Source organism: Solea solea, chromosome 11 (assembly GCF_958295425.1).
Source record: "Solea solea chromosome 11, fSolSol10.1, whole genome shotgun sequence".
In the NCBI taxonomy this organism is placed as follows: Eukaryota; Metazoa; Chordata; class Actinopteri; order Pleuronectiformes; family Soleidae; genus Solea; species Solea solea.
In genome coordinates, this window is record NC_081144.1 from 19,745,527 (window position 1) to 19,758,253 (window position 12,727).

Sequence of the window (12,727 nt, forward strand, 5' to 3'; positions counted from 1 at the left end):
TTAACATTATGCAAATTATCCAATACTTTTAGCAGAAAATATTGTGCTTCTAGGTTTTGCATATTTATGGTGCATCCCCCATCCTGCAGCTACAGGGGCCATTTCACTGTAATGTTGCAATACACATCTTAACAAACTCACAGTAATGAATAATATATAGCATGTTATTATTATTAACGAACTAGTGAGACCAGAGTCTCTGTTGTCATGTCATCACAGTACAAATAAGAGAACTGGTATTTCCCTGTACAGTTAGGTTTCTCTTAAGGCTTTTTCTATTTACATCCATTGCAAAAACTACTGCAAAGTACTTATGTAAACAACTGTTAACACATTCACATAAACGTGTTGTTATGATTATTATTCCTTACGTGCAAATAAACATCCATGTGAGACACCTGACACAGTGATCTAACCGTTCCATTACTTTATTCCCCCCACATGCCTCCATCCAAACAGCTGTGGCCATGAAACACCTGGAGCTCCCCATGTTTTACTTATAACAGTTAGACATTTGCCTGTGATTAGCAACATGATGTTAAATTTTAATGTGGTGTTTCCAAACAAACATGTTAAAAAAGTAACACTCTTTTTTTATTATTGTGTTTGTCACAGTATGAAGATTAAAAACACGACAATTTAATTATGAGACAGTTAATACCTGTCATAAACATTAAACTAAACCTAGATCTATAGAAACACAACAGAAAACCACACTTTTAAAATGTTCAATTGTGCTATGATATCGTCACACAATTTCCAGTAAATGATGTAGGCGTTACAATTGAATTATTGTCTACACCAGCTGTAATAACCACATGCATGTGTTGAAAGATATGCAAGTTCAGATATAAAGTGAAGTGGACTAATTATTAATCTGCACTGAATTTATGTATCCCGATGTTCACATGAAAACAAAATTGTATGTATGTGAATTATTGATCCTAGTCTTGTGTGTTGATCAGAATCATGATTCCAGGTTTGGGTGGAACTCAGAGGATTTTCAGATTTTAAAGTGGGCCCCGGCACTCTTAAATTGGGGAATGGCTGGTCTATACAACCAGATTAATTAGATTGTGTACTAGAACAGTACTAGAAGAGACTTATCCATTTACTCACACATTATGCACCAAAACTTGCTGGTGTGTTAACACATACTGTGTGTAGATGGGATGCTTTATTCTGTGCATACACATGACACACCCACACATTCAGTTCAGATGCACTTCAAATTAACGTGCATAAATTGTGGCATATTCCTTTGTGCATCTTCAAACAAAGTAGGTGGGTGGCACTGCTGTTTTTGTTTATACTCACTAGTTGCTCAACTGCTACACATCCTTATAAACACAGGTTGGACGCAGATAAACACATCATCACACCTACACAACTCATTGGAAATGTGAGACTAACACAGCTGGTGCATTGTCCTGGAATCTGTGTCTGCACTCACTCACACAGGAAGTATTTTGGAAACCTATATTCATTTGCAATGAAAAAGAAAGAATTCAACTCACTTTTCAGCTGTGTTTCTCATGCTGAAAGTGTTGAACTGTATACATTCACTTTTTTCTGCACATTGCAGATCGTGTGTATCTCAGTTTCTGTTTAGGTCTAAAAACAACTTGCGATCTATGGCTGTGGTTTACGTGGTTTTTCCATTCTACATACATCTGTTGTTAGAGCCTCCTCCTACACACTCTTGCTCACCACACAGGAAAAAAATGCAGGCATAGAGGTTTTCATTTTTGAGGATTCAGCAATGCAAAAGAGACTTTTATTCATGAGTACATGTCTTTCTCACAATGCACATACAGATAGACATTATGTTAACCTATAACCCTCCAATCGAAAATTTTTCCCCTTGAGGCAGAAAGCATAATTCTTATCCTCCCACTCATTTGGCCAAGTTTCTGCCTCAGTTCCTCTCACTTGCCCTGATAATTCATCTACCTTAAACCACATCTAGCCTGAGGCTGAACTTCTCCATCCCCGCCGGAGTTTGAGAAGCAGATGGTGTACGCAGCCAGTCTGAAATAATGGACACTGATATTTTCTGTGTTTTTCAACAAGTCCTGTCAGCTGCATGTTTTGTTTTTTCATGTCCCTTAAGTACTGTAGCTTAACCTTAGTAGTCATAGTAGATTATTATGTAGTTAATATAAAGACACAAAATTCACTCTTAAAGTTGTTGTTGTTTGCATGTTTTGTCACTGAAGTTGTCAATTTGTTTCTGGAGTATTGTTTTTATGTCTGTTTTCTCACTCATTTCCAGGTGGTACCACGGTCACCTCTCTGGGCGAGATGCAGAGAAACTGCTCACAGACAAAGGCAAGGCTGGCAGTTTCCTGGTACGGGAGAGCCAGAGTAAACCAGGCGACTTTGTCCTCTCAGTTCTTACCAATGAAGAGAAACATGAAAATGTGGATCGCAAGACCAAGGTCACACATGTTATGATACGCTATCAGGTGAGCTAAGTAATTTCAGAACATTTGCCATGCACATACAATTAATCAGTTGTGTTCAGTTGGATTAGTAAGTTAGTAAATAGCCAAAGCACATGCCAGCCCAGTCTACACCAATGGATTCTTATATGAAGCTAAAACCCTTACCTGGACTGAGATACACAGTTAGAATTTTGATGTTTGTCTCCAGCAGGACTGTAAATATGATGTGGGCGGAGGAGAGCGGTTTGATACCCTTGCTGACCTGGTGGATCACTACAAGAAGAATCCCATGGTGGAGAAAAGTGGCATTGTAGTGCACCTCAAACAGGTGTGGGGCTAATAATAATAATACAATGATGATAATGTAACAACATTTTGTGTAGTTTTTGCTTGTGGTTTTGAATTAAAAAACGTTTTGTTCCATTGTCAAATTAAATTTCTCTGTCCCAACATAACAACAACAGCCATTTAATGCCACACGGATTAATGCCGCAAACATTGAGAATCGAGTGCGGGAGCTCAACAAAGTAGCAGACAACTCTGAGAAGCCAAAGCAAGGATTCTGGGAAGAATTTGAGGTATGTGACTTCAAAACTGCCAGAAAGTAAAATATGAGTATTTTTATATTTCTGCTAATACTGTTGGTCAACATTTTTTTGAAATTATGCCTCAGTTAAAAGCTGAATGTCAAATCAATAACTTTTTGATTCACTCTCTTTCCCCAGATGGTACATTTTTGTCACTGAGAAGTGTTCTATTTATGACAGTTTCATTAACTCTAGTGCAGAACAGATTACTGTTTCATCACTCAGTGTTTGTACAAGTTTAATAATTCAAAAGTCATCTTAAATGACTGAGGCTGTTTGTCCCCTGGTGTCTTAACCCTTATCTGTGTTTCAGATGAGTTATTTTGTTTTACTTCTCTATCAAGAGAGATTTTTAAAGTATTATTATTAGGGTTCGAGCAACTTGGTTGCAAGAACCCTATTGTAATCGTAAGAGTTATTCTTCTTCTTCTTCCGCCTTCCAAATGAATCGCGTTTTTGAGGCCCTGAACATGCCCCAAAACTCACCAATTTTTGCAACCGCATCAGACCTGGTGTAAATTTACGTTTATTAGTGTTTCGGGGAATGTGCGTTAAAAAATGAAAGTGGGCGGGGCAAATAACTGCTCCACCCCCTAAAACGCGTAGGCCTGAGAAGCACGTTTAATGTACATGTACGAAACTTGGTACACGCGTTCCTTAGGTCGGGCCGGTCAAAAAAGTCAGCGTAGCCGAAGCTCTAAAACGAACAGGAAAGCCGCCATCTTGGATTGAAAGTTCATTTTTTGATGATTTTGGCCATATCGCATCATCGGTATTTGAACGAACTTGTCCTAGAGCTTTCATGGGATCACCTTTAAACTTGCTGAGGTCACTGTGGACAAGTTGAGGATCTAAAGTTATTGAAAACTTTTTAATAAGTATCATGGCGTGCGAGAAAGGGGCCGGCAAAGTTGATGAAAATTTAAATTTTTCGCCACAGGCAACAAAACTCTTATAACTTTGCGATAGAAGGTCACATCCCAACCAAATTACCTAGGGTTGATGATGGACCATTGCTGAAGAAGTCTGTGAAAAAACCGTACATTTTTAGCACAGCGCCTCCTTGTGGTAACAGAAAATACAAAAAATACACAATTTCGGTAATAACTTTTACATAGTTAATCGTATCAAACTCAAAATTTGTGAAAACGTTCAAAACACATGATAGATGATGCGTGCTTAATATGATAACAAATCGTCCAACGGTGTTGCCATGGCAACACTGCAAAGTCAGATATTTGTGACAAATAAACAAACTGCTACAACTTTGCGAATCCGTGTCCAATCTGAACCAAACTTGCTTGGATTGATGATAGTCCAGCCCTGAAGACGCCTATATGAAAATATTCACTTTCAAAAACAGCGCCCCCTGGTGACAGCAGACACTATGACGCCTGGTATTTGAATGAACTAGTCCTAGAGCTTTTGTGCGATCACCTTTAAACTTTGTGAGGTCACTGGGGACAAGTTGAGGATCTAAAGTTATTAAAAGTTTTTCAAAATGTCGCATGGTTTTTGAGATAGGGGGCGCCAAAGTTGGCGTTCATTCATATTTCTCACAACAAAAGGCAAAACTCTTACAACCCGTAAAACTTGTCCTCCTGAGGAGCACGTTGAATGTACATGCACGAAGCTTGGTACTCACGCGTTCCTAAGGTCCAGACGGTCAAAAAAGTCAGCGTAGCCGAAGCTCTAAAACGAACAGGAAAGCCACCATCTTGGATTGAAAGTACATTTTTCGCAGATTTTGGCCATTTCGCACCAATGGTATGTGAACGCACTTGTCATAGAGCTTTAATGGGATCACCTTCAAACTTTGTGAGGTCACTGTGGACAAGTTGAGGATCTAAAGATATTAAAAGTTTTTCAAAATGTCGCATGGTTTTTGAGATAGGGGGCGCCAAAGTTGGTGTTCATTCATATTCTTCACAACAAAAGGCAAAACTCTTATAACCCCTAACAATTGTCCTCCTGAGGAGCACGTTTAATGTACATGCACTAAACTTGGTACTCACGCGTTCCTTAGGTCGGGACGGTCAAAAAATTCAAAGCAGCCTAAGCTCTAAAACGAACAAGAAAGCCGCCATCTTGGATTGAAAGTACATTTTTAGCAGATTTTGGCCATTTCGCACCAATGGTATGTGAACGCACTTGTCATAGAGCTTTGATGGGATCACCTTCAAACTTTGTGAGGTCACTGTGGACAAGTTGAGGATCCAAAGGTATCAAAATCTTTTCATTAAGTATCACGGCGAACAAGAAGAAGGGCGGCAAAGTTGGCGAAAATCACGATTCCTCGCAACACACAACAATCTCTTATAACTTTGCCATGGAAGGTCAGCTATTAACCAAACTAGTGACAATCGATGATGGGCCCTTGCTAAAGATGTCTATGCAAAAACTGTACATTTTGAAAACATCGCCTCCTGGTGGTAACAGAAAATACAACACATGTCACAATTTCAATCACAATTTCGGTAATAACTTTTACATAGTTAATCGTATCAAACTCAAGATAGGTGAAAAAATTTAAATCACATGGTAGATGATGTGTGCATAATATGATAACAAATCCTTCAACGGTGTTGCCATGTCAACACTGCAAAGGTTTCACTCAAAACTCTTATAACTTTGCGATAGAAGGTCCTTTTCCAACCAAATGTGCTAGGGCTTCAAGATGGACCATGGCTGACAAAGTCTATGCAAAAACTGTACATTTTAAAAACAGCGCCTCCTGGTAGTAACAGAAAATACAACAAATTCACAATTCCCTTATAACTTTTACAGACTTCTTTGTATCATACTCAAAATTTGTGAAGAATACCAAAACACATTGTAGATGATGCGTGCCTAATATGAGAAGAAATCGTTTAACGGTGTTCAAATGGCAAAAATGCATTAGTTTGTCCATGCAATACCCTTTTTCGCCACATGATGGAGGCATTTGCCTACAAATCTTTCAAATCTAACATAAACAGTTTTTCAGTCAAATACAGGGGGGGCCAAAATAAAACAAAATGGTACAAGTGGAGGGCCGGGCTGGTTCAATGTTTATTAAAACTTGCAATTATTGCACATATTGAACCAATACCAATACCACAGCCTATATTGCACTTAATAATTAAATTAAATTAAGCAAAACATAAATAAAATCAGTTGCAATATTTTCTCAAGGCTCTTAACAAATTGAAAACGTTTTTCCTTCTTCTTTTTTTTGACAGGTAAACAGCAAAATGTAATTTTCCTTCAAAGCTCATTGGCAAGATAAATGCACAAATGAAACAGCATGCATTATAAAAACAAATCAATGTGCTGCTCTGATCCTCACCAATGTCTGTCTTTTACAATGTCCGATCCACACGAAACTTGATATGTGAGTCAAGGGACCTACCCTGAACAAGTTTACGGACACAGCTTTCACCCAACAGGAAGTTGGTCATTTTAAACAGGAAGTGCCCTTTTAACTGGGCTGTACAATGTCCGATCCGCACGAAAATTGATATGTGAGTCAAGGGACCTTCCATGAACACGTTTACGGACACGCTTTTCACCCAACAGGAAGTTGGCCATCTTAAACAGGAAGTGCCCTTTTAACTGGGCTGTACAATGTCCGATCCGCATGAAACTTGATATGTGAGTCAAGGGACCTTCCATGAACACGTTTCAGACACGCTTTTCACCCAACAGGAAGTTGGCCATCTTAAACAGGAAGTGGCCTTTAACTGGGCTGTACATTGTCCTATCCCCACAAAACTTGTTAGGGTTCGAGCAACTGGTTGCAAGAACCCTATTGTAATTGTAAAGATTATTCTTCTTCTTCTTCCTCTTCACCAAAGTAAATCGCGTTTTTGAGGCCCTGAACATGCCCCAAAACTCACCAATTTTTGCATCTGCATCAGACCTGGTGTAAATTTACGTTTATTAGTGTTTCGGGGAATGTGCATTAAAAATTGAAAGTGGGCGGGGCAAATAACTGCTCCACCCCCTAAAACTTGTGGGCCTGAGGAGCACGTTAAATGTACATGCACGAAACTTGGTACACGCGTTCCTTGGGTCGGGACGGTCAAAAAACCTAGGCAAGCCTAAGCTCTAAAACGAACAGGAAAGCCGCCATTTTGGATTAAAAGTTCATTTTTGGCCGATTTTGGCCATTTCACACCATCGGTATTTGAACGAACTTGTCCTAGAGCTTTCATGGGATCACGTTCAAACTTGGTCAGGTCACTGTGGACAAGTTCAGGAGCTTACGATGCTTATGGTTAGTTCAAATGTCGCATGGCGTACGAGAAAGGGGCCGGCAAAGTTGGTGAACATTTTTATTTTTCGCCACAGGCAACAAAACTCTTATAACTTTGGGATAAAAGGTCACATCCCAACCAAATTACCTAGGGTTGATGATGGACCATTGCTGAAGAAGTCTGTGAAAAAAACGTAAATTTTTAGCACAGCGCCTCCTTGTGGTAACAGAAAATACAAAAAGTACACAATTTCGGTAATAACTTTTACATAGTTAATCGTATCAAACCCAAAATTTGTGAAAACAGTCAAAACACATGATAGATGATGCGTGCTTAATATGATAACAAATCGTTCAACGGTGTTGCCATGGTAACACTGCAAAGTCAGATATTTGTGACAAAAAAACAAACTGCTACAACTTTGCGAATCTGAGTCCAATCTGAACCAAACTTGCTAGGATTGATGATAGTCCGCCCGTGAAGACGCCTATATGAAAATATTCACTTTCAAAAACAGCGCCTCCTGGTGACAGCAGACACTATGACACCTGATATTTGGATGAACTAGTCCTAGAGTTTTTGTGCGATCACCTTGAAAGTTGGTGAGGTCACTGTGAACAAGTTGCCGAGCATAAGTTCCTGAAAGCTTTTTAAAATGTCGCTCGGTGTACGAGATAGGGGGCGCCAAAGTTGGCGTTCATCAATATTTTTTACAACAAGAGGCGAAACTCTTACAACCCGTAAAACTTGTCCTCCTGAGGAGCACGTTGAATGTACATGCACAAAGCTTGGTACTCAAGCGTTCCTTAGGTCCAGACGGTCAAAAAAGTCAGCGTAGCCAAACCTCTAAAGCGAACAGGAAAGCCGCCATCTTGGATTGAAAGTACATTTTTGGCAGATTTTGGCCATTTCGCACCAATGGTATGTGAACGCACTTGTCATAGAGCTTTAATGGGATCACCTTCAAACTTTGTGAGGTCACTGTGGACAAGTTGAGGATCTAAAGATATTAAAAGTTTTTCAAAATGTCGCATGGCTTTTGAGATAGGGGGCGCCAAAGTTGGCGTTCATTCATATTCTTCACAACAAAAGGCAAAACACTTATAACCCCTAACACTTGTCCTCCTGAGGAGCATGTTTAATGTACATGCACTAAACTTGGTACTCACGCATTCCTTAGGTCGGGACGGTCAAAAAATTCAAAGCAGCCTAAGCTCTAAAACGAACAAGAAAGCCGCCATCTTGGATTGAAAGTACATTTTTAGCAGATTTTGGCCATTTCGCACCAATGGTATGTGAACGCACTTGTCATAGAGCTTTGATGGGATCACCTTCAAACTTTGTGAGGTCACTGTGGACAAGTTGAGGATCCAAAGGTATCAAAATCTTTTCATTAAGTATCACGGCGAACAAGAAGAAGGGCGGCAAAGTTGGCGAAAATCACGATTCCTCGCAACACACAACAATTTCTTATAACTTTGCCATGGAAGGTCAGCTATTAACCAAACTAGTGACAATCGATGATGGGCCCTTGCTAAAGATGTCTATGCAAAAACTGTACATTTTAAAAACATCGCCTCTTGGTGGTGGCAAACACTAGGAAGTCTGGTATTTCGCAATACACAACAAACTCTTATAACTTTGCGATTGAAGGTCAGATCTTAACCAAATTTGTGATGATCGATGATGGGCTTTTGCTGAAGATGCCTATGCAAAAACTGTAAATTTTGGAAACAGTGCCACCTGGTGGTAACAGAAAGTACAAGTTCACAATTTCCCTGATAACTTTAACAAATTTCCTTGTATCAAACTCAAAATTTGGGAAAACATTCAAAACACATGGTAGATGATGCGTGCCTAATATGATAACAAATTGTTCAACAGTGTTGCAATGACAACACTGCAAAGTCAGATATTTGCGACAAAAAACAAACTGCTACCACTTTGCGAATGCTATTCCAATCTGAACCAAACTTGCTAGGATTGATGATAGTCAATCCCTGAAGATGCCTATATGAAAATATTCACTTTCAAAAACAGTGCCCCCTGTTGACGGCAGACAATATGACGTCTGGTACTTCGCTACAACAACAAACTCTTATAACTTTGCGATGGAAGGTCAGATCTTAACCAAAATCGTGACGATCGATGATGGGATCTTGCTGAAGATGCTTATGCAAAAACTGTACATTTTGAAAACAGCGCCTTCTGGTGGTAACAGAAAATACAAGTTCACAATTTCCCTTATAACTTTAACAAATTTCATTGTATCATACTCAAAATGAATGAAAACATGTAAAACACATGGTAGATGATGCTTGCTGAATATGATAACAAATCGTTCAATGGTGTTGACATAAGAACACTACACAGGATCCACTCTACTGAGGGTTCGTCAGTGCAGTAACCTTTGTTCGCCACATGATGGAGGCATTTGCCTACAAATCTATCAAATCTAAAATTTACAGTTTCTCATGCTGCTCTGAAAGGGAAAGATGGGGCAAAAGGTACTGCAAGAGGGGCCAAGGAAAAAAAAAACAGGGAAAATGGGAAGAGAGAAAAAGTAACAGAGGGAAAAAAGAGAAAATGCACCCTAAATTCTTATACCATCAGATGTTCTATCACAAAAATAACTAATTATTTCTAAAATTCAGCAAAAATAACAACTTATAGACGAAATCACACTGTTAGACCTCAGACCTCAGACCCGCCCTGAACATGTCTGTAAAGGATGACCTCCTTACAGGAAGTACAACTCCCGAAACAGGAAGTAAAGTCTGACATTCTCCGATCCACACGAAACTTGTTATGTAAGTCAAGGTACCTTCCCTAAACACGTTTACGGACACGCCTTTCACCCAACACGAAGACGGCCATTTTAAAAGGACACGCCTGACATTGCGTGGGGATGCAGCTGAAAATAACCAGTACCACAAGCGGTGAATGAACGGCAGATGAGGAAGAGGACTCGCGCTGCGACGTGGACGCACGGGGACTCGCGAGCCGTCAAGCTCGAACCCGTCAATTACCGCTTGCGGTACTAGTTATTATTACTTTTTTTAAATAATGAGTGTGATGCTAACTGAAGCTTATGATGTGTTAAACTCTTACATTTCTGTTTTATGTAAATGTAAATCATTTCAATAACTGGGTCAGGATTACTGACCCACTATACACTAGTTGTTGCATTGCCTGCACTTAAGCTACTATATTTACTGATAGTGACTTTAATTGATGATCATATTTAAAATTAATTAAAATTGCTTGACTGCAACTTCCCCGTGTATGTGTTTGTCTCAAAAAATGGGAATTAATTCATTTGAATGGGCAATGTTATTAACTAATTTATCTGGCCTTGTATTTATTGCATTTATGCCATACAACAGTTTGAATTATCACAGCTAGAAAACTGTAAACTCGGGATCAAATATGCCTCAAAATGTGATCCTAGTCATTAATGTTACACTCCAGTGTGACCCTTAAAGGGTGTAAGCCATCACACAAGCAGCAGTCACATTATAGTGGATGTTGTGTCATTTGATTGTGTTCTTTTTGATTTGTTCTTTTCTTTCTTATATCATTGAATATCAGGTTCTCCAGCAACAGGAGTGCAAACTGCTGTATCCCCGGAAAGAAGGCCAGAAGCCAGAAAACAAGAGCAAAAACAGATACAAGAATATCCTCCCCTGTGAGTCGTGCAGCAACCTGCCATTTCCTGTCTCTCCAACTTCCTGTGGAAACTGTGACACAATTAGACAACAGACAATGTTGAGGCCACAGCACAGCCTCAAGATTTATGTTTGATAACTCACAGCCCGTCAGTTGACATGTGAACATTTTGGCATTAAAAAATGTTGACATTTTGTGGTGCACTAACGACAGTTTGTTGTTTCCAGTTGACACAACTCGTGTTGAAATCAGGGAAAGTGATCCAGATGTCCCTGGTTCAGACTACATCAATGCCAACTACATCAGAGTGAGTCTTTTCAGCTTTATACAAGAGCATGCAGCAACACCTTCTGTATGCTTTATTATACACAGCATTCGTCAAACAATCAAGGCAAGTGAAATTTCAGGGAAAGTTCACTGTGACTAATATTATTGTTAGTCATTTTGCTTCAAAGGGAAATACATCTATTAAAAAATGTGTCATTTATGAGTCAACATTGCTTTGTCTGAAACAAACTTCTGGTTTTAAGCAGTAATAAACCTTTTCTTAATTTCTGTATTTTGATTAAACATTATTTTCCTCATGAAGTGAAACAGTTCTGTATATTTCTCTATAATGTACATAGATATTTGACCTCAAAATACATTACTATCTTTGTTTATTGTGTAACTTTTTGTGCTGTACAGAGTAAGCACGAAGAGGGGCGCCATATGGAGGAGGGCAAAGTTTATATCGCCACCCAGGGATGCCTTCAGAATACAGTCAATGACTTCTGGAAAATGGTGTATCAGGAGAACACACATGTTATCGTCATGACCACAAAGGAAATAGAGAGAGGACGGGTGAGCATTTGGATCCAACCATTGAGCAAATATTGAGTAGTACATACTTTGCAGTACAGTAAATACTGTAGATTATTGTGGTTGATTCTGTATGCCATAATGAAGTAAAAATCCATCTATGTATTTTTTAATTTTTTTTTCTGTAGAATTTGTTCATGTCCCATTGCTTTGAGGAAGAACAGAATAGAAAAAAACAATGACATTACATGTTTAAAATCCGTCTGTGAACATGTGTCTCAAACCGTTTTAGCTTGTTTCATTAAACATCAAACTGTTCTGCATCAAACATTTTGTTCTGTGTTTTCAACATCTTTTCACAGAGAAGAGTGGATATGCATTGTAGATGATGATGTGTGTTTATGTTTTGGTGGGTGGGTGGGTGTCTGTGGGGGGGAGCAGTGAGAGACGGCTGACAAGGATAGTATGACAGTTAAGATGATTTGAAAGCTGCTTGAGATGAGCTGCTTCTTTAGATTGTGTAATGCCCCCTCCCTCCCTCTCTCACACACTATCTCTCATTCCCTCTCTCTGTCTGTCTGTTTCCTCTGATTTAGAACAAATGTGTCCGTTATTGGCCGGACCTTAATGCCACCAAGGAGTTTGGGAAGGTGTTAGTGAGGAACATGGATGAACGTCCAGCACAAGACTATATCCTGAGGAAACTGGAGGTGACACGTCTGGACCGGGTAGGAAGAGATGTGTACTCAGTCAGAGCTGACCCACTAACCTGGGGTCAGATTATCTAACACCTCATACACACACCCACACACCCACACACCCACACACACACACACACACACACACACACAATCAATCCCCTCGCACGTGCTCAAGCTTGCAGGAGGATTGAAAAGGTTTAAAAACATAGATCTGAAAAAAACAAGAAGCAGATTCAGAATTTCACACTCAATTTTTGCAGTAGGTTTTCTTGCACGAAAGCCTT

The 12,727-nt window shown here is 39.4% G+C and overlaps 1 protein-coding gene across 2 annotated transcripts in view; it reads left to right on the top strand.

The window, feature by feature from the left end:
* ptpn11b (protein tyrosine phosphatase non-receptor type 11b) overlaps nt 1-12,727 on the top strand; it is a 43,345-nt gene that overhangs the window by 22,726 nt on the left and 7,892 nt on the right. Inside the window, exons 4-10 of one of the 2 annotated variants that reach the window (XM_058643897.1) lie at nt 2,276-2,468; nt 2,656-2,775; nt 2,912-3,025; nt 10,864-10,960; nt 11,169-11,248; nt 11,629-11,784; nt 12,339-12,470. In XM_058643897.1, coding sequence (XP_058499880.1) covers nt 2,276-2,468; nt 2,656-2,775; nt 2,912-3,025; nt 10,864-10,960; nt 11,169-11,248; nt 11,629-11,784; nt 12,339-12,470 — 892 coding nt within the window. The remainder of the gene's footprint in view (nt 1-2,275; nt 2,469-2,655; nt 2,776-2,911; nt 3,026-10,863; nt 10,961-11,168; nt 11,249-11,628; nt 11,785-12,338; nt 12,471-12,727) is intronic. The other variant, XM_058643898.1, reaches the window with a different exon arrangement.